A 24,177-nucleotide genomic window follows, 5' to 3' on the forward strand; every position below is an offset into this window, starting at 1 on the left:
TCGAGCAGCGGAAACTTGTCTGAAACTTGCCAATCTCTTTGACACTAACCTTTGAGGGTGTTTATACGCAGAGCTTGCAAACAACTTTCTCATACACTTAAATCGTAAACAACTTTCTTATGCCCTTACATGGAGCTATTATACAAAGTTCTGGTGGCAAAGCATTGCCTTTGTTTTTGACATTCTAGAAATTTTTGTTAAAGCAGTAAGTACAGTCAATTCCCATAGGGTTATTTACATTAATATTTAGCATAAAATATATAGAGACATATAAGGTTATTTTAGTAACAATCTGAATGAGACTTGACCTCTGTAAAAATCAATGTAGAGTGCTTTGGTACTTCCAAGCTACATAGAGTTTTACAACGTCATACTTCAAAATGGCAACTATTCAAGAGAATGCAATGTGCATGCTTTGGTTTTCAAAGCAATGTCTGTTATCACAATGCAATCAGTATAGAAAACATCCACCTTCAGATAATGCTATGCGACATTGTTTAAAACAATTTCAAGAGACTTGGTAGTGTTCAGCACCAAAAAGGAGTGGGATGACCGAGAACTTTGCAGGAAGATGTTGATCGAATCCAGAAAGCATTTTATCGAAGTCCATAAAAATCAACTAGACAAGCTTCTTTGCAGTTAGGTATAGAACAAACGACTGTGTGAAGAGTTGTTCATAACTGCCTTCAACTTCGTGCCTACAAACTGCAGATTGTTCAGGTTTTACAGCTGGACGATAAACCCCACCATTTCCAATATAACCAAGACATTGAAGCTGATGAAAATTTCCTTTGGAGATGGATATTTAGTGATGAAGCAATGTTTTGCATATCAGGGAAGTTAAATCTCATAACTGCAAAATATGGGGATTAGAAAATCTTCACGGCATTCGAGTATTCAAAAGAGATAGCCCAAAGGTGAATGTCTGGTGTGTTTGGAAGTTTTGGGACCTTTTTGTTGGCAGGAAAAACATTGACAGTGGTGAAATATCTGGACATGCTATAGCCATATCTGTTACCCCAGTTGGAAGATCGTCAGCCAAATGCAGCGTTTCAGCAAGATGGAGCACTGCTACATTGGGATCTTATTGTCTGAGAATTTCTTGACATGCATTTTCCTGGGAACTGGGTTGGGTGCAGCAGACCAATTCCGTGGCCTCTGCGCTCGCCTGCTATTACACTGCTTGATTTCTTCCTGTGGGGATATGTGAAGGACATTGTTTACCAGACTCCTGTGACCTTCCTCAATGAATTGAAGACCTGAATTATCACTGCTATAGAAACAGTTACACTGCAAATGATGGAGAAAACTTGGACATCTTACATGCCACGAAAGGCATGCATGCATGTTGAAGTAAATTTTTGAGTTACACTTTCATATTCTGCAAGCAGTTTTATTCTATAAGTAAATTTTTGAGTTACACTTTCATATTCTGCAAGCAGTTTTATTTTGTTGTTTCCAGCTTGAAAATTATAGGTCACATAAACCCTGACAATAATTTAGAATCACCCTGTATTTTAGCTGCCTATAACAGTCAGTTAATTAAATTTAAAATTATTAAGGTCATCTTTTACTGCATGAATTTAACAACTAAAGAAATGCTTTGTCATAGTGGAAAGTTTGCTAGAATTTTCTTTTGTATAGTATTGCTGTTTTTGCTGTGATAGGAAGACTGACAAGATATAAGCATGTAATTTAATCAAGACATTTTACCAAACCCAAACTGTTATGCACATATTTGGTCACTTGATTATTTTGTGATGAAGAAACTCTGAAGTGGATTCAAAGAAAATTAAGACAATATCAGCACTTTTCAATGTTGGTTATTGGAAGTTTAAGGAAATTTAAATCAAGGAAATTTAAATTGCACAGATTGTTGTATAGTCAGTAGAGTTGACATTATCGGAGACTGGTGAGGAGAGTATTATTGATTATTGTTGATGGGATTAGGCCATCTCTGGAAGTTGTATATGAATATGTTAAGCAAAGAGTAAGTAATATATTTTTTACATAAATATCTATCAGCCTATCATTCTCTCTATTATATCTATGATATGTTGCTAGTTGAATGAGAACTCCATGCAGTATTTTATTAAAATTCCATTATTAAGATAATAAACAAAAATTGAAAAATAAAAATAAAATTCTTCCAGGTTTTGAATTTAAAAAAAAATTCTAAATATTGAAGTTGTAGTATATTTTTGGTTGAGAAATGCTTATAAATCGATCAAAGTAGAGTATAAAGTCGGCAAAGGAATTTAAGTAGGAGATCATTGACATAACAAATTGACTGTTATCCCTTTGATAATGCATAATAAAAAGTAAGCAAGAAAGAAAAAGAGTACCCTCTCTAATGCAAATTTTAAAATATCCTTTTTTTTCTCTCTACTCAAATGTACAAGTAGATTCACAAGGTTTTTAGATATGTTGCAAGTAGAAGGAAGAATGATTATGAATAATATCATGTTAATGGATGAAAATGGTATGGTAACTGCTGCAGAAGACATTAAGCTATTCAGTGATCACTTTATAATGGGGTTTCATCTTCAGGGTGAAATCATGAGAAATTTAAGTGTAGAGGACATGGGAGAGGATGGCTTAATTGTGAGTGAGCAGAGGAGGTATTCGAGGAAATAACCTTAATGCCAATAAGGCGATAGGATTTGATGACATATCACCACGTGTCTTAAGGGAATGTTTCATGGAATTAGCAGTAGCATTGGCATACCTGTTTAATAAGAGGTATGTCAATGCTTATGAGGTATGTCTTACAGCAGCACAGGTGATTGGAAAGAATGTAAAATTGTTCTACTGCATAAAGGTGGTGATAAGGCTGTGGCTACCAATTATAGGACAATCTGTATATCTGGAGTAGTGGTAAAGGTACTATGAAATTGGTGAGAAGTAGGATACAGAAATGGGTTGATAACAGCAGTATTCACTGTGTATTTTCTTACTTATGTACTATACAAGGTGAAAAATGTCTTGGACAAGGGAGATGCATATACAGTGGTATACTTAGATTTTGCAAAAGCTTTTGATAGACTGCCACATGACAAGCCGTTAAATAAATTGAAACGGATGGGATTGGATAACAGACTTCTAAGTTGGATAGGTGACTGGCTTCAGATAGGTATCAGAAAGTTGTATATGGAGGTGCAGTATCTCAAAAGAAGAAGGTCACTAGTGGTGCACTGTAGGGGTCAGTTTTGAGACCATTGTTCAATCTGTATATTAATGATATTGCGATGGGTTTAACTAGTGATTTTCAGATGATGCAAAATTGGGGTGAGCAATGCAGAGTCAAGCAGATGTTGTGGCCTTAAGTGTAAGGTTTTGAAATTTGGTAAGCGATGATGGGATGCAAAGTATACACTTGGTGGGGAAACTTTATAGGAGGTAGAGGAGATGAGAGATTTGGGAGTGGTGGTAAACAAGGACCTGAAATTCAGGGACCACATTGCACAAGATGTGAAGACATAGCATTGGATAATAACAGTGATTTGAAGGACCCTGATATTCAGAAATAAAGAGGTTATGATGAAATTGTGTAAGGCCTTGATCAGGCCTCATATTGATTATTGTGCATAGATTTGGTCACCGGATTTTCATGGTGACGAGGATGTGTTAGAAAGGTTCCAGAGAAGATTCACGAAGGTGGTCAGTGGTCTTTGGAATGTGGAGTACAAGGACAGATTGAGATAATGTAAATTGCAAAGCCCTGTGAATAGGAGGAGGAGGAGGATTGGATATGATTGAGACATATAAGTGAGCCAGGGGTTGTTATCAGATTGACACGGAAGAGATTTTTCTTGTAATGGGAGAGGGTAGAACAAGAGGTCATCCTGGAAACTATATAAGTGTGAGCAGAGGAGTGAGGAGAAGGCTGTTTTTACATTGGGGGAGGTTGATGAGTGGAATGAATTGCTTGAGTGTGTGGTGAATGTAGACACATTGAATCGGTTTAAGGCATTGTTGGATGAGCTTTGTGCGTGATAGTGTGTACCTCCCATGATAAGTCTCTGACTCTATGGAGGTCAGATGTTAATAATAATAATGATATAACCAGATTTACAAGCACCCAATTTCTGAAAATAAGTAAATAGTTTATTCTAAGAATATATGAATGCATACAAGCACAGGATATATAAAATTTGTGAATGAAAGGATATATTGGTTAGGGGAAGAGTCTGTTAGAGGGATTGTCTATATAACAATTATTTTATTTCTTTTGTTTGTGTGTTTACTATCCATAGAAGTTGTTAATATAATAATCTACTTCTAGAAAAGCTAACAGAAATCAAATTAGATGTAGTAGAAGTAACTCAATCTGAAGAAGGCCAGAAGCAAAAATTAAAAACTGTTTTGGATGCTACAAATAAAATATTGAACTGTTGGAATCAACAAAAATGGAGTGTAGATAGTAAGTATATTTTTATTTTTGAAGGTTTAAAAAATGGACAGACTTTCTTCTCTTTTAACAAGAAATTGAAAATTATCAGATTTTTTCTGATTGAAACTCTCACTTTTATTTCATAATTTCGAGTTCAAAGAAAGAAAATAAATACATTTTTGTTTAAGTGATTTAATAGCATTTTTCATTGAAATTTATTGTGTTCATTATTTCTGATATACATGGTACGAGGGCAGTCTGAAAGGTTCTCGGCCTAACAATGAAAAAACGAATTTATAATTTCGAAATTATTTTTATTTTCAACATAAACTCCCTTAAGACTAATACATTTATTCTAGCGATGCTCCAGCACCATTATCCCGTCCCTGTAGTGGTTCTCAGTTCTGACCAGCGAGGAAGAGTTTTAGTTTTGGGAAGAGATAGAAGTCAGAAGGAGCCAAATCTGGGGAATAGGGTGGATGTTCCAACAATTCATAGTGCAGATCCCTTAATTTTCCCATTGCCAAAATACCTTTGGGGACAGGTGCATTGTCCTGATGAAAGTTGATTTTTTTTCTTCTGCAAACAGGGTCTTTTCTCACGAATTTTTTCATCTAGTCTGGTTAAAAGATCGGAATAACATTCCCTGGTTATTGTTTTACCCTTTGCAAGATAATTAATAAACAAAATGCCTTTTAGCATCCCAAAACACTGATGCCATGACCTTTCCTGCTGATGGAATTGACTTTGTCTTCTTTGGCACTGAACAACCAGCTTCTGTCCACTGTTTTGACTGCTGTTTGGATTCTAGTGTGTAATGGTGAATCCAAGTCTCATCTATAGTAATAAATCGATGCACAAAATCAGTTTTATTCTTGTTAAAACGTTCCAAGCACTGTTCAGAGATTTTCATACGAATGCGATTTTGATCTGCTGTGATCTGGCATCTGTCTTGCGCAAAGTTTTTCATTTGCAATTCTTCATGCAAAATATATCCTACACGTTCTTTTGAAATGTTTATAGTCTCAGCAATTTCATGCACTTGATCAATGATTTCTGGTGTTGTTACTTTTTGGACGTATTTCACATGGATCATCTTCAAGGCTGGGACAGCCACGTTTAAACTTGGCAGTCCATTTCTTAATTGTCAAAAATGAAGGAGAAGAGTGCCCATAAATAATTATGAACTTCGAAGGAATTTCTTTTTGCGTTAAACCTTCTTTTACAAAGAATTTTATAACTGCATGATACTCAATTTTATCCATTTCAAGGGATACAGACAACACTTTTGCTTCAGACAGCTGTATAAAACAAACTACTTGATAGAATGACTTGCAATTTCACATGGATGCTTATGACAGACGTACCAACTTAGGAAAAAAAAAATCTTGCCAATAGTGTTGCCATCTATGGTCGAGGCCGAGAACTTTTCAGACCACCCTCGTACTTATAAGTTATTTAAAAATTTTGAAATTTATACTTAAGGATATGGATATTTTAAAAAAGAATTATATCAAGTATGTATTACATATTGTTTTGATATAATAATTTGAATTTAAAAAAGTATTCTAGCACATAGTTCACCACAATGGATTTTGGAGAAAGTATTCCTCTGTCCCTTTATAATCATCATCATACGTATCAAGGATTTAGGCCTAGTATGGCCTGTTCCGGCCTTAGAAGTCATCGTTGAATCGTTTAAGAGGACGTCCTGGTTTTCTTTTTCCTAATGGCTTGTATTTTAAGGCTTGTTTTGGTAATCTTTCTGTTTTCATTCTTTGAACGTGTTCCATCCATTTATGTTTATATTTTTTATTTTTTTCTATTACTGGTTCTTGGTTTAATTCTTTCATAATATCTTCGTTTCTTTTGTGATCAAATAGGGTATACTTTGCAGTTTTTCTCATAAACTTCATTTCTGCTGTTGTTAATCTTTGTTTGTCTTTTTGTTTTATTGTCCAGATTTCGCTTCCATACATTAAGACCGGTAGGGCTAATGTATTGTATACTTTTAGTCTGGTTTGTTTTTGAACTAGGTTTGGTTTAAATATAGAGTTAATTACTCCTGTTATTTTTAAATATTTTGCAATTTTTATGTTTATATCTTTTTCATTTTCATAAGTGATCATACATCCTAGGTAGTTAAATGAATTCACCTGTTCTGAGATCTTGTTATCTAATACTATTTTAGTTCTTGCTGGATCTTGTCCTTTAAAGGCCATAGTTTTTGATTTTTCCGTTGATATTATCATACCATAATCTTTGGATATCTCATTTAGATTTAAAATAGCTTTCTGCAAGTTATCTTCAGAATTTGTAATTATTATTTGGTCGTCTGCAAAGAGGAGAGTGTTTAAGTTAACTGTAGGTGAAAGTTTAATTCCTTGGTGTAAATTTTTACTCCATTTTATTATTATTTCATTTAAGTAGATATTAAAAAGAGTTGCTGAGAGGGGACATCCCTGTCGGACCCCTTGGTTTATCTCTCTTGTATATGATAGCTCGTGATTTAATCTTATTTGTATTTGATTATTTTCATATATACTTGTGACAGCTTTTAGGATATTATTTGGTATTTGTCTTTCTTTTAATATGTTAAATAATATGTTTCTTTTAACTTTGTCAAATGCTTTTTCGAAGTTCAATAAATGCAATATGTGTTTCTAAATTATATTCTCTTCTTTTCTCTATTATTAATTTTAGGCAGAAGGCTGGGTCTATACATGATCGTCCTTTTCTAAATCCATTTTGTACCTCTAGAATAAAGTTTTCGGAATATTTCATTAGTTTGTTATTTAAGATTCTGCTGTATATTTTGTAACATGAATTTAGTATACTGATACCTCTGTAGTTTTTAGGGTCATCTCTATTACCTTTCTTAAAGATAGGAATCACAATTGCTTTTTTCCATTCTATTGGGGGGATACCAGTTGAGTAAATTTTATTTAAAAATAATAAGAGTCTTCCTTTGAATCTTGTTCCTGCATATTTATATAGTTCTGAACCTAGCTTATCTTCTCCAGGTGATTTTCCGTTTCTTGTTTCTTTCAGGCTGATTTCTAATTCTTCTTCAGTTATTTCCTTTTCATTTTCGTTAATTGTTTGCCAGTTGTCTTTTTTAAATTTGTCTGTCCACAGTTCTGTGTAGTAATTTAGAAATTCTTCTAATTTCAATTCAGTGTTTAATTTTATGTTTTCTTTGGTATCTGCATTTAGGTGTTTCAAAATCTTATATACATTGGGTCTTATTTTATATAAATCATGTTCTAAATTAGAAACAAATTTATTCCATGATTCTCTGTCTTTTTCTGACTTCTCTTTTAGCTATGGCTCTTATTCTTTTATATTCTATTTCATCATCTAATCTTTTACTGCTTAACCATTTGTGATAGGCTTCTTTTTTCTTTTTGATTATTTCTTTGATTGTATCATCCCAGATCTTCAGTTTTTTTCTTTTATTGAATTTTTTGGTCTTTCCTAAGCTTTCATTTGCTGCTGCATTTAGTATCGTTTTTATATTAAGCCATTCTATTTCTATTTCTTCATTTTGTTTTATTTTATCTAGATACTGGTTAATTCTTTGTTCATATAGTCATTGTACATTTGTGTCATTCAATAGTTTAGTTTTATAAACAAATGTTTCAATTTTTCTTTCTGTTCTTGTTTCTTGTAGCCATTTAGGTGGTAATCTTAATTTTATTTTAACCAGGAAGTGGTCACTGCTTATTTCATATCCTCTGTAAACTCTAACATCTAGTGAAAATTTTGATGTCTTTTCATTTAATATGAAGTAATCTAATATTGATTTCCATCCTCTTGCTGCCCAAGTATATTTATGTATGTCTTTATGTTTATAGAAGGAATTCATTATTTTTAGGTTATTATAAACTACAAAGTCAATCAATTTTTTTCCATTTCTGTTTAGAGTGTGTTCTCCATGTATTCCTATATTATTATTAATTTTCGTGTTTCCATTTCTTGCATTTAAGTCTCATGCTAAAATTATGAAATCATTTTTATTTATTTTATTATATATGTTTTGTAGCTGATTATAAAATCAGTATTATCCTGTTCTCTTCCTTCTTCTGGGGCATATAAACCAATTATTGTTAAATAGCCTCTATCTATTTTTATTCTAGCTTCTATTATTCTTTCATTCCATAATTTATAATGTTTTAACTGTTTTGAAAGGGAGTTATGAATCCAAATCATGACTTCTGCTTGTGCTCTTTGGTCTCTGTCGACTCCACTGTATATCACATTAAAATTTTCAGTTCTCATAGTTCCTTTTAATTTCTTTTTTGTTTCAGTGATTACTGCTATTTTAAAATTTCTTTCATTTAATAACTGGTCTAATTTTATTTCTTTATATGCTATTCCTCTTACATTCCAGTTTGCTATGTGTATTATATTTTGTCGTTTCCATTTTCTTTTTCCCTTTTCCATTCCAGGGTCGTTTCCCATAGATTCAATCCGATTATCTTTTTCTGTCAGCTTACAAGTATGGTTATGTTCTCCATGTCAGGGGACTAGCCTGACGATGGAATAGTTCAGTGGTAGGGCTGCTACCTTAAGGCTTCTGAACTCGCCTTCTTCTGAATTTAAACCCATAGGAGGAATAGGGTATATTGAAGGGGAAAGGGTAGATTATAGAAGAAATATAGTAAGGTTTATAGAGAGGACATAGTTGTAAGGCCAGAAATGAAAAGACCCCATGGCCCTCGAGTACTCTAAGGGTCATAAAGTAAGAAGAGTTGGCTGATAAGGCCTTATAGGAAAGATTAAAGTAAGTGGGTCTTCCTCAAAGTAGAAGAAGGAGAGGATAGATCCAGCTAGGGGTCCATGGGAGTGCCGCTTCCCTTACAATCAAGATGATTGCCCCTTTATAATCAGTTCTAAAATACCTCCAAAATTGTGCCAAAAAAAGTCTTATTATGTAATAGTGAGGATATGACTTTATTTCAGTCATCCGCATTGAGCATTCAGTGTGCTTGTTTGGATCTTATTTCCCCTCAGTTGGTGCTCCACGAGTAGTGTTAGTCTGTGTATAATTTCCTTGATTAGCCAAATCTTCAGACTCATCATGACCTCTCAAAGGAAGCTCTTGTTTAGCCAAATAGTGCTGTATGCTAAGCTATTGCTCAGCATACAGTGCCAATTAATCTTTTTAAGAAGATCTTTCTTTTTCTTTACCTGTTCATTTTGATGGGTAACTTCAGTTTTTCTTTGTTCGTCAATTAGAGTGTCAATTCGTTGTTTTCCAGACATCTTAAGATTTAAAAATGACTGAACATATGATTGGGAGCACTCATGTTTCTGCACTGCTATTGTTAAATGATTAAGGTTGGAATATCCATGCTTATTCCAAACACCTTTCTCTCTGAAGAATAATAAACAAGGCCAACAAAAAAGTGTTGACTGCACTTCACATTCAGTTATCCATTCTACTTCATTGTATTGTGAAATAGAGAAGTGTCTCATGTACTCAGTTTTGCATCTTTGTGCTGGCTCAGTAAATTTGGAAGAGGAGGACAAGGTTACCTCCTTTGACTATAGTCATACAATCCCCTAAATTTCTGACAGAAAATGAGGTATTCATTAGCTCATCAACATTGTTTCCCATTGTAAATACGGGTAAAAAAGTTATACATTTATGGAAAATTATATATTAAAAACTTGCCTATCACATCAGTTCACACTTCATGCATACAAAACAGATGAAACTCGGAAAACAAAATCAGCAACTCATGACAAATAACATCCAGTTGGATTGGTTGATACAATAACCAATCAACAGCCACTGGTTTCTAGGTGCTATGGTCTCAGTGCTCACCCTGCTTTGTCTTCTGGGCTGTTTAAAACCACTAGTATGCTAAGAAATTGACCCACTGCGCCATCTATACATCTGATCAGACTACTCAAAGGTGTATGTATTTTGAACGCACACCAGGGCTTTTAACATGAATGTAATGCGATGTTTACGTGTCGAAAAGTGTCCTCTTCATGTAGCATTAGTATATGTGTTTAATTATTATTTTTATGGCTATTTAGCCTATTTTTGTTTAGGAGTGCCCCCCCCTTTTTTTTTTTTTTTTTTTTACTGTCATTGGCTTTTTATTAATATCGACTTAGAGAAATAACATGGGAATTTTCCCCGAAATAATACCCATATGTTTTTAATTTTAGAGTCACATGATGTCGGGAAACTAGGTGTTTTAGGATGTGCACTGCACATCCTAAATAAGACAATATATTAATAAGACAATATATATATATATATATATATATATATATAAAAACATTGCTTGTCAATGCCATACTGTTTATCCCAAAATCTTTTAGTTCATGACTGTGAATGCATTACAAACTTTAAAAAGAAGGATCAAGATCTTGTTTATCTCCATTAATAAAATATTAGAAAAGTGCATGTCTAAAGGAATGTGCTTTGAATTTAAGGGTAAATATTAAGAATAGTGATCAGAGCTTATTCTACCTGTACCACGAGTTGCCTTGACTTGCACTACGTGCAGGGTCAGCTAAACTTGCAACACTTGCAAATGCAAACTTGACTGACTTGTCTGTTTGCTTACTTGGGAAATGGAATAAAAAAACAGGTTTATATTTAAAATAGCTTGGTATCTTTAACATATATTATACCTAAGGTAAAAAACTTTCTACATCTATCTCTCATCCTGAGATTTTTATTTAATAAGGTCAAAGCACCTTATGGTAACTTGTTTTGGTAAAATATTTATAAGTTCTGTATTACTTAAAACTTAGTATTTCTTAGCCTGGCTCCCACTGACAAGACCACAATAAAGGTCGAAACTGGTCTGGGTAGTGGTCCCTTGCCTTTAATACATAGCATCATGCATCTCCTCCAGGAGATGTGCTTTGCATTAAGTGTAAATATTAAGAATAGTGATCAGAGCTTATTCTACCTTTATCACGAGTTGCCTTGACTGGCACTACGTTCAGGGTCAGCTAGACTTGCAACACTTGCAGGCGCAAACTTGACTAACTTGTCAAGTTTTCCCAAGTTACTTGGGAAATGGAGTAAAAAATCAGGTTTATATTTAAAATAGCTTGGTATCTCTAACATATATATATATATATATATATGTAAAGTTTCTGGCCAGGTAAAAGATGCAGACCTAAATGGATACATCTTTTGGCAAAAATTGACTTTCTATAAGCTGTGAAAAACCTAATGATTGATCTGGAAGGCAGTTTACACACGGAGTTAGCTACTTCTTTTACTACAGAGAATTTGATGAATCAGTGGATATTATTTATCTTTTCTAAAAATTGTGCCTAAATAGCTGAAATGTTTTACTTGTTCTGTAGGTTCTCCATTTAGGATGCAGTCAATGTTTTCAATATTTTGCAGATCTGGTTGAATATATCATCTACTGAATATCATCTGCTAACAAGCTTAGCATTACACTTAGTTCAGAATTGTTTATCTGTCTTTGAAATTAATCTTGAAATAAAAATGGACATCAAATGAATCTTTGGCTTTGAAAAGTGAGTCTATATCAACAATCTGAAATTCAAAATTATTGCATCATTCTGGGTAAAGCAATACTTCATTCCTGATAAGAGGTCAATTTGAGAGCAAAATTCTTCTCAAGAATGTGATCTAATGCCAGAGGTATGCATAACTCCACCCCAACTATTGTCTGCAGCTAAAGAAGTGCATGCTTTCACTAATTCTACCCAGCACTCATGCAATCTTGTGACACTAGTGAATCAGAAATAGGAGGGTACTCTTTCAGGATGATAGTGCAAGACCATAATAGTTCAGATACCAGAAAAAAATCATGGAGCTGGAAATGAAACTTTTCTCTCATCCAGGATATGGTTAAAGCCTGACACCATCCATTTATTACTTTTATTAATCGATGACTTATTTACAGCAATTTGCCTATGTTGTGAAAGTTAAGACCAGAATGCTGGGAGATTTTATTCTCCAAGAATTAGGCCAGGTATCGTGATCAAGCTGCTTATAGATTGATCAAGACCATTTAGACATGTTAAAATAAAAATTCTAAATTCTAAAACGAATTGAATTAGTGCCCTCGATTGAGATGTATTAGAATTTTGTCCATGTGTATTCTAATACGTATGGACAGAGTTGTTTTCATGGTGCCACACTGATAATACTCACAGATAATTAGTCTTGTTATTTCACATTAAATTTTGTATTTCTGCTATTAGGTAGTCATTTTTAGCAACACAAAAGACACTTATCAGGTTTTATCTATCTTTAAAATACTGAAACCACTCAAAAACGTGTATGTCTCATTGCAGTATTATTCAATGCTATTGATATCATTTCATATGTTTTTATTGCCATTTTACCAATTTGTATACAAAACTTAATTCAAATGTGTGATATTCCTAATGCCAAGACAATGTGAGCTGTAGCTTGTTCGGTGTAATATAACATTTTTTATGAACTAAAATTGGTAGGAACACATTTTAGTTAAATTTATTTATTATTTTACAGCTAATATTTCTCTGCTATAACTAACATCGTTAGCAGTGATACATTGATTATCAGAACTGCTCGTGAACATTCAAATCAAAAAATAATAGTAGACCATTATGCTGGAAATGCAAAATGGCCTATTTCTCTCTCTCGTATACACCCAGAAGGGTTGGGAGATCTCATATTTTATGATCTATTTAACACATAAATGTCTCTCAACCAACAGGCTGTGGATTCAAATCCCACTATGGGCAATGATATTTGTGATTGTCTTTAGGTAAAAGATGAATTTCATCACCTTGTGCAAGACCATGGTTCCATTTATTGAAAACATGAAGTAGTCTGCAAAAGTTTCACATTTAGTTGAAGTGAGTGAGATTTTGGGATTATTAAATAAAAAAAAGTTTAAAAAATATATAAAAATAATAAAAATTTTACACCTCTAGTATAACGTACTAGAGGTTTATAACTTTTCATGAGTGGGAATCACATAAGAAAATACCTTAATAAATAACAAATGTTAAATAGATCTGAATTAATGAGTTTTCAAAGATCAACAGAGGCAACTGAAATAGTTTAATGAAAAGTGAATTCATCTGTACAAACAGTGTTCCTTAAACAAATCCAGTGTCATTTTTTTTAACAGAGATTCATTTGAGTTATTTTGTTTATAATATTTGAACAGGATCACATTATCATGCATTGGTATATGCATTGGCATATACACATACATTGTATTTATTTATACATGTTATGAATTTATATGCATATTAGATGTATACTGATATATAATTTACACAAACGCTTTTTTAGGTGTCCACTCAAAAAATGTTGTTGCTATATTACATCTGTTAGTTGCATTGGCAAGACATTTCAGAGCACCTATCAGACTGCCAGAAAATGTTGTTGTGAATGTTGTGGTAGTTCAGGTAAGAGTGTACATATTCATTTATCTAATTTTTATTTATTTCTGAAGTGATTATTGTTGTCATTTTGACTCTATTGTATATATCGTATTGTATTTGTATATATTTTTATATGACTATTTTTTATGTATATTAACTCTTAAATGAGCACAATTATGTATATAGAATACATACTATACTGTTAGCTTGCATTATCACAGTCTACTGAAAACTCTTGACCAAGCTGTTGATGCATACAATGCCCTTTGGCTGGAAAGTCCCATGTTTGAATATCCAGGAACTTTAAAAAGGAATACTTAATAGGAGTTTATTAGTCTCATAACAAAATCAGTAGAATTTTTTTTCTCACAGAAACTTGTTTATTTCATCCTGAGCAAATATATATCATTGTGGAACAGAAATATGAAAAACATTTCATTAACTATGTTAATTGTAATTTGCTGAACAAAACATACACCACAAATTATTGTTTAGATAGATATTTCCTTCTCTCAAAACTGAAAATTTTACAGAATTTGTATAGTGGATGCATATTTAACAAAGATCTACTTTTCTTACTTTAATTTACCGTAAAATTCTTGATATGTACCTTCAAGGAGCATGCAGAATACTATGATACTACTGCATGAAAAGTTTACATTATTACTAACTTCCTATTGAGAATTTTCCTCTTTAGTCTTATTTGTCAGGACTCCTGTATTGTAAGATCTCATTTTGGTCTTCTAAGGCATCTGACTACATCAATCCACCTTGATCTTGGTCCTTCTCTGGGTCTTCATTCTAGCATTAAACACCTGTTTTTGCTAACATTTCCTTTTGTTTCCCATTCTGTTGACCATACCATTAACTCACTTCACACATAACTGAATACTAAGAATGTCACTTTCCTTCTTAATATCATCATTTTTAATATGATTATGCCATCTGTCCACTCCTTTAATTTAGAGTTCATGTTCTGTGGGCTCTAGTATTTGATGAACTGCTTTAAAGATCTCAAATCTATAAATTAAAATTGATTTGAACACTGTCTTGTATATGGCTGATTTAGTGCTTTGACTATTTCTGCCTTATTCTATATGAATTTATATTCAGTTGACTCTCCACGTACCAGCTTTGACCATATTTAATTTATCTTCATTAAAAATTATGCCTAAATAGTTGTATTGTTTTACTTGTTCTGTATTTCTTCATTCAAGATGCAGCATGTTTTCAATGTTTTTGCCAGTCTCTTTTTATGGCTGATTTCCATGTCAAATTTATTTCAACAGTTATTTTAGTTAAGGAATTCTGCAGACTTGTATTAGATTTATTTAAGAATATAACATCATCTGCATAAAGTAAAGATCTGAGATTAATGGCTCCAATTTTCATATCATGTCTTATGTCACCAGCCTCCATAATGATCCATATAGATCGGGTTCCCAAACTTTTTAACATCACACTTCCCTTTAGTGTGATCTTAATGTTCACCACCCCTAAAAATCCAAACACTAAATTAAACACAAATGAATGATGAAAACAATACAATGAACTTTATTTTTAATAAAAAAATAAAAAAAATCAGCTAACGCCTTTTTATTCCCGTATACGGGAGTGGGCGAGGCCATTTAGCCCTATCTAACTTTTGGAGACTGAGCGGGCAGTTCAAGCTTTTAATGAATGAATAAGCAAGTTAAGAGTGCAGACAGAATGGTTCAAGATAACTTTATTAATGGACATGCACTCACAGAAGCTGCAGAAGAGCAAATAAAAGAATTCTATGAAAAACTGGAACTAATCCTTGAAAAAAATTATGCAGCAGGATATAATTATTTTATTAGGAGATTTCAGTTCCTAAAACTGAAAAATAAAAATTAACAAAATAATTGGAAAACTTTCTTCATGAAGAGACAAATATTAATGGAGAAATAATAATGCTTAACAGTATAACTAACACCAAGATAGAAAAATATATATTTATTAAATTCACTAATATTTTGCTGGTTATTTAATGAGTGGAATAGATGTATTTTTTTTCCTCTTGGTGTTGGTTATACTGTTAAGCATTATTATAAATAATGAATGACACGTAGGCCTCTCTTTACTTATTAATGTAGAAAGATTGATTAATTTGGCAACATCCAAAAATGTAATAATAAGCAGCACTGTATTTATGAGGAAGAAAATACACAAGCAAATATGGAAATCTCTTGACGGACATATATTTAATAGTGACCATTTTCTAATTGGTGCTTTTTTTATGGTTAAAATAAATAGTAAATATTTTTCAGCACATGTAAATCATCTAAGATACAGTATTAACGAACTAGATAAAACAGAAGAGAGAAGAAAATATGAATGTGAATTAAAACAAAAATTGAAAAATAAGCAGCTGGAAGAGAATAAAAATATTGAAAACATCTGGAATTGTATCCAAGGATAGCATAAAAGTAGCAGCAGAAAACTTAATTAGAATTCAGAGTAAAATACAGCATAAAAAATGGCTTAATAAAGAATGTGAAACGGCAGTAAAGAAAAAGAAAAAAAAAGATAGAAGCATTTGGCTTAATACAGTTAGTATTCATGCTGCTCAGAGATATGAAGAGAGCAGTAAGGAAATTGATAAAATAATCAGACAATAGAAAAGAAAATTTTTACATCAACAGAAATCCAGAAATACTTTATAGTATTTCAGTGGATAAGCACTGGCCACTAAAGTTGAAATAGGAAATGGGTGGAGAGAGTATGTGAACAAATCTTGGAACTATCACAGTTCAGGAATTCGTCGCAATAGATGGGAAGCCAGCTAAATTTATTCAGTTTCCCACCATGCCAGCTTTTACTTACTATTCTATTTCCACACAGCACAGATTACTTTTACTTGAATATAACTCACCCTCGCATATATTTCGCACCCCTGATTTTACTATACAGAAAAAGAAATTCAAAAATTTCCCATATATTTCGCACATGAAAAAAGTCTAAAACTTTAATAAATATATAGTGAATGCTGCTATGACAGTTCCAGATATTTTGGAATTCAGTTGAAGAGAATCGGCATTTCAACTCAACAATTTGCCTTTGTCATTGAGTCCTGCAATCTTTTGTTAATATTGCACCAATTATATGTACGTCTTCATTGCCTCACTATCTCTACCAGTCTACCATTGTTATCCATTTTGAGCTCTGCTTTCACTTCTCATTAGTCATTTGTGAAGGACTGTTCATAACACATCTCAAGTCTTTTAAATTACTGGTAATTTTTGCTTGAAATATGGAGAAATGTTCAAGTTACAGTTCTGGTTTTAAACTCAAAGTTATTGATTTTGCAGAAAAACATGGCAATCAAGCAGCAGGGCATGAATTTCCAGTGACCGAGTTTAAAGTGTGATATAGGCATAAACAGAAACTTGCATTAGAAAACAAAACTAAGTTGACAAAAGCATTCCGAGGACCTTGCGATTCTGAAATGATAAAAGTACAAGCAATAACAAAACTTTTTTAATTTAAACACAGAAGTATTGTCACTAAAGTTTCAAATATATCGCATGATGAAGTTGAGGAGCAAGTTGCATAAATCATGTTGATGATTGATTAAAATTTAAATGTATTTATTTTATAAATAATGTGAGCAATTATAAATTATAATGAATACTAAGGATTTAATTATAAACATCAATTTATTTTTTTTCCTGAAAAACTGTAGTGTTCCAGAAATTCCTGCATATATCTTGCACTGCAATTTTTTAAATTTAATTTTGGGGGAAAAAAAAGTGCAAGTGTTAATGTATTTACATAACTTGTTCACTACCAAGAATGCAGTTAATGTTTTCTGTCCATTGTCATAGTTTGTCTTTTATTGCTGATTTTCGTATCAGATTTCTTGTGGCAATTATTTGCCTAAAGAATTAAAAAATAAAAACTTATACCAGATTTATATAAGAGGATAATATCTCCATACACAATGAACCAAGCTTAATATCACTTTCCTTAATAATATGACTGATACAGATTTCAGTCATTAGAGATAGTTAGGATTTGATAATCACTCAAACTTTCTTCCTTTGCATCCTTCACTTCTAACTACTGATTTGTAACTTAAGTTATACTGCGTGTCATTCTGTATAAGGTTTCCCTTTTACCATACAGATTTTGTATTTGTTTGCTTTCCAAGAAATTTTTGAAAGTAAGAAAGCTTCAAAAGTGATTCTTACTGTTGTCCTTGATTTCTTAACTATTTGTATAATGTAAAAATCTAGTATTGACAAACTATTTGGCATAAACCCAACTTGTTATTGCCCAATTTCCCCTTCCGTTTTTCTGTCACTCCTTTTCTAAAGTGTGCTTGCTGAATCAGTCTTTCCTTGAACATTTTGAGGGGAAACTTATGTCTCACATTTCATGTCATTCTAGTTAATCCTGCAGTTAATATAGAGCAATACTTTGCTTAACATCGTTTCAAACAGCACAAATTTCACTGTAATGCAGTTTGTAATTAGTATTTAATACATTTATTATTATTTTTTATTATTATTTCCCAAGACCTCACACCCTCTTTATACAGTTTCCAGGGATGACCTCTGGTTCTCCCCTGATCTCCCACTATTCTCTGTAGAACTTCTCCACCATTGATCTTATAACAACCCCTTACCAACTTGTAGGTCTCTATTATATCTCTCCTCTTCCTTCTCTCCACCAGACTCTGCAAATTACATCTTCTCAATCTTTCCTCATACTCAACATTCCAGAGGTCAGAAACTACCTTAGTCAGTCGCATTTGGACCCTTTCCAACATCTCTTCATCCTTCTGAAAACCCGACGACCAAATCTGGGCACAATAGTCCATGTGTGGCCTAATCAAAGCCTTATGCAATGGAACAAGAATGTCCCTACTTCGACACGTCAGTGTCCTCCACATCATTCCCAGAAGTCTTTGTGTTGTCTTCACAATTTTGGCTATGTGTCCCCTAAATTTTAGATCCTTATCCACTATCACCCCCAGATCTCTTATTTCCTCTACCTCCAACAATATATTCTCGCCAAGCATAAATTCTGCATCCCATCTTTGTTTTCCAAATTTTAAAACCTTACATTTTGCAACATTGAACGCTCATCCCCATTTGCTTGCCGAATCACTAAATTTATTCAAGTCTTCTTGCACGGCCACAACATCTTCACTACTCTTTATGGTTCGTCCCAACTTTGCATCATCTGCAAAGATTTGAATATCTCCATCCAAATCTTCGCCAATATCATTAATATACAAGTTAAATAGTAGTGGCCCTAAAACAGACCCCCTGAGGCACTCCACTAGTGACTTTCCTTTTCCTGGATATCGCACCCCCATACACAATTTGTTGATACCTGTCAGATAGCCAGTCTCCAATCCAATGCACTAATCTAATATCCAACCCCATCTGCTCTAGTTTGACTGTCAACTTATCATGAGGTACTCTATCAAAAGCCTTTGCGAAATCCAAGTATATTACTGTGTATCCTTCTCTTCTGTCCAAGGAAGCAGTCACTTTATTGTAATAAGTAAGTAGATTACTAAAACATGACCTCCCTTTAGCAAATCCATGCTGTCCATCAAAGATTATACCATTGTTGTCAACCCAACTCTGGGTCCTAGTTCTCACTGGCTTCTCCAACAACTTAACCACAAAACCTGACACAGAGATAGGCCTATAGTTTGATGCTTGAGTTCGATCACCTCCTTTATGAAGTGGTACAATCTTGCCTTCCTTCCACTCTTTAGGAACTTGACCAAGTGCAAGACTCGTATTAAAAAAATATGTCGAGGCAGGTGTCAACTCTCTGGCACATTCCTTCAGAATACGCAGTGATATATTATCAAGTCCCACAGCCTTATTTACATCTAGTTTACTCAAATCCCCAAACACCTCTTGCTAATAAATTTATTTTTTGTAAATTTAAATTATTTTTAAATTTATTGTAATTTTGCCAGAAAATCAATTATATTGATTACATTTTACATTACTAGTTATTTATTGCATCAGAGCAGCACTTATAAAAAGGTAGAATGTGTTTCTCAATAAATGTTCTCAAATGCTCTTGTTCATATTTATATGCGAACTATGTTCTATTTTTCTAAACAGTAAAACTTTTGTAATTCAGTCATAAATGATAAAAATCTTTTAACGTTTTTTCATTTCTGATTCTTTTTAATTGTGATTGTAGCCTCTTTGAATTTATCTTGGTATTGAACCAGGTTATATCAGTCCAATTAATCATATTAAGTTGTTTCATTACATCATATAATGCCTGTTGAGAATCTATATAATCATGTTTTTTTTGCGCCAATACAGTAATTGTCTGTTTGGAACATACTACACAGAAACCCATTATATCTTCTCAGTGCGCAATTAGCACTTAATATTTTCGGTACACATTAACTGCATAGTGCAGTTAATGTGTAACGAAGTGTAGCCTAAGATTGTCCTTGTACATACCAGTGATAGGCTTGCTTAGTTTTTTTGTTTCTCTTGATGATATCAACATGAATAACAATATATTGATTGTAATCCAACTAATATAATAAATTAGATCATTTTATTCTTCAAGAATTATGCCTATTCAGCATTTGACATTACTTAGATAAAGGTCCTCATAATATTAATTCTTAAATATTTACAGCATTTCTGTCAATGATATACAATATTTCAGACAGACAAGATCTTCACATTCTTCAGCTACCTTGGTTAGAATGTGAAGATTCGTATACTTTAATGTGTAGATGAGTCTTTATAACATATGATTTAAATTAAATTATTCTCTGTAAATTTATTTGAGAACAGGGTTCCAGAAATCAACCTGTCAGAGAAAAGTGGCAAGTGAATTTTCAGCCTCATTCTAAATGCATTCAAAATATATTATTTTCTTCACATAATTTACATTTTTTGGAAACATCAGTCCAATTCACTGTGAAGTTATTTGATCACAGCTGGCTGCCAATGAATTTATTAAAGGAGTTTTATTTCCCGAAAGTTGGGAATGAAAGAATGAATCTGTTGTCTTCTTCCTGCAACAGATGCACTGTCATCATTGTTGTAACATAACAATTGATAACCTTAAAATGTTTTTCTTCCTTTCTATATGAAAGACTTCATAAATCTGCTAACCACCAAAAATCCTCCTAATTTCTCCCACAGTATTATATTGTTCTTCTCATTCGATGCATGCACCACTACTCATCATACTTTTGGTTTTCATTTCAGTTGTGAAATGAGAAAAATTAGCCACCATTACATCTTATCATTATGGTTCTTTACTTGAAAATAGTAAATCTCACACACTTAAAGAAAAAAAGTTTTTCATATTATGAATGCATTTAAATTAAACGAGTTATCATTTCAGTAAATAAATCTTATAATCAATATGTATTCCTTTAGTTCAGTATTACCTTACATGTATGTACAGCATACATGACATATGTAAAAGACAGTCTTATTTAAAGATTAATTGTGCTTTTCTCATAATATAATTTTATTAACAAAGGAAACTGGTAATTATAAATACAAATTAAAATTGGCACAGTTTAACTGGCAAATTAATTGGTACACCTTTACCCCTTAAGCAGGTATGCAATTGTAAAAATTGGTTAAAAGGCCTCACCTACTCCCTAGAAGGGAATAAAGTGTTAGATGATTCTTTACTATTAAATTATATTTATGGATAACTTATATAAACTCATCCTTTGTTCTGAACAATAAGTGATAAAACCACAAAAATTAAATTGTGCTGAGCTATTTTGTGTACCTTTTAAACCCATGTTAAAGGAAAACATATCTCTGTATAATTGCATGTAATGTGTATGAGAATTAAATAATATATTACTTTCTTTTGTCCTCATAAAATTTAATTTTTAAAACATCACCTGCAACAATATTTACATAAAATAGACTGATACCTCAGAGAGTAAAGTTTATTTTGTGATTACTAGATTTAAGATGCATTTCTGGGCCCTGTTTGGGAATACAAGAAAACCTCGCTTAATGCGAATTCGATATGCATGATAATCAGTTAGCATGATTGAGAGAAATGATACTATTTCCCAATTTAAGCGAGTGAGTAATCAGTTAATGCGATTTTTTACATTATGCGAAAATTTTTTGTCACCAATCTGTAGCAAGCAGAAAAGTTGGAAGTCGTTAAGAGAATACCTGGGATACAGCGAGTCTACATTAAATAAGAGCAAAGAATACAAAGAACAAGGAAAAGTTGCCACTGCTTCTTTAAGCATGCAGATCATGCTTAATAGAAGCCATTTAATAATCAAGATGGAGCATCTTCTATCACTCTGGATTGAGGATTATAACCAAAAAAGAATACTTCTTAGTACAGGGAGTATTCAGGCAAAAGCTTTCAATATTTTTACCTCATTAAAAGAGACCAAATTTCAAGAGGAACGCGAAAGCTTTACTGTGAGTCTAGGATGGTTTGACCATTTTAATAATAGAACTGGACTGCATAACGTAAGAATAACTGGGGAATCTGCTAGTGCTGATAAAGATTCTGCGGCCAGGTTTCCTGAAGAATTGCAAAGCATAATTTAGAAGGGTGATTGTGACGATCGGCAAATATTCAATGTCTATGAAATTGGTCTCTTTCGGAAGCGTATGCCAACAAAAACTACATTTCTATCTAAAACTGAAGCATCTCAACCAGGATGCAAAGTATCTAAAGATCATCTTATGCTTCTATTAGGAGGAATGCAGACAGTGACTTTAAACTCAATCCTATGTTAGTTTATTGTGCACAAAATCAAAGATCTAACATTATTGAAGAAATCAGCACAATTAGAAAAGAACTTGGATTTAATGAACTGGATGATGAAGATGTGAGAAACTTGCTTGATTCCCATTCAGAACAGTTAGCGAGAATGATCTCCCTCAACTAGAAGAACAGTGTGCATATGAAGAAAAAGAAGATAAGAAGTGCGAACAAGAAGAGAATGTTATGACTAAGATGCTAACTGCAAAAGAACTTGAGCTAGTTTTCAATCACATTGAGTATGCTAATGAAATTTTGTTCGATGCAGATCTTGATATGGAATGAAGCTTTGAAGTCCACCAAATTATTGATAAAACGATCGCCACAATTGCAAATTGCATGATAAGATGAAAAAGTCAAGCATTTTTCAAACATCCTTACTTAATTTTTTATAAAAAAAAAAAAGTAGCTCAATCAAATGTTTAGACATTAAATAAAAATTTAAGCAATTGATTTTTATTAACTTTGAGGATTTTATCCTCTAATATAGCTTATACCGTAATTTTTTTTCCAAATTTACGCTAACTGATGGATGAATTATAATGATTCCTATTGCTTTTTGTATATTCACTGAACATTATTTTGCTTAGTGCGCATTATTTGATGGATTAATTAATCGCGTTAAGTGAGGTTTACCTGTACTGTCACTTCATGAGATTTAAGAAAATAAATAAACCTTGCTACTTTACAAATCTAGAATTGAATCTCTGCAGTTTTTCCTGAAAGCAACCAAAGTTGCGAAATCTGCAAATATAGCTGACATTATCAATGAAAAAATTTTATCATATCATCTTAGTTTCTCTTTATGTGAAAGTGGCTAATGAGAGCTGATTTTGAATGTAAACATTAATACATGGTATAAATTTCTTTTCTAAAGGAAAGAATGAAACTTATGCTAAACTGTGTACCTAGATAATGCTAACTAAACATCTTTTTTTATTTTTTTTATTATTATTATTATTTTCGTGATACCTCCAAGGAGTCCAAAGACTCATCGTGGGAGGACACCTATTGTACAACTCTCCGTCTCCACCACTACACCCGACCTCTACTACCAATCATCTACCGTCCATCACCACCACAGCTAGCATTTTTTGTCTATAAATTGCGTGTGTTCTGAAGGGCCGATTTGTCTGTATGTGGGATGAAAAACCCGAGTTTCAGGGAGAAACTCTGGGTTTTTTTCTTTAAATTTGGGAATAGGAAATAATCAGATGGGGCCAGGTCTGGTGAATGGGGTGAGTGAGATAGATATTGAAAGCCTAAGTTGTGTGTCTGTTTTGTGAGCAGGTGCCCTGTCCTGCAAAAGCAACATGCCTCTGCCCATTTTTCCTTCAGTACCTCCTTTACCTTCAAAGCTGTTGAATAAACTGCTGCTGCTTTCACCTTTTTTGGTGAAAGCAGCATCTTTCACCAAAATCCATATCCCAAAAAACAGTGGCAAGAACCTTCCCTACTGACTTTTGGGTTTGGAACTTCTTTGGCTGTGGAGAACCTTTTTGTCTCCACTCCATTCACTGTTTGGTCTTTGGGTCATAGTGATGAAGCCATGTTTCATCAACAATCATAATACTAGCCAAAAAATTTGAATT

General features: G+C 32.9%; 1 protein-coding gene across 2 annotated transcripts in view; it reads left to right on the top strand.

The window, feature by feature from the left end:
- Positions 1–24,177, top strand: part of parvin (beta-parvin) — a 137,804-nt gene that overhangs the window by 43,579 nt on the left and 70,048 nt on the right. For both annotated transcript variants that reach the window (XM_090407975.1, XM_090407976.1), the window contains 2 exons: positions 4,286–4,423; positions 13,701–13,816. In XM_090407975.1, the coding sequence (XP_090264101.1) occupies positions 4,286–4,423; positions 13,701–13,816 (254 nt within the window). The remainder of the gene's footprint in view (positions 1–4,285; positions 4,424–13,700; positions 13,817–24,177) is intronic.

Source organism: Typopeltis vanoorti, chromosome 18, assembly GCF_054136105.1.
Source record: "Typopeltis vanoorti isolate ZY-2024b chromosome 18, IOZ_Tvanoo_1.0, whole genome shotgun sequence".
NCBI classification, from domain to species: Eukaryota; Metazoa; Arthropoda; class Arachnida; order Uropygi; family Thelyphonidae; genus Typopeltis; species Typopeltis vanoorti.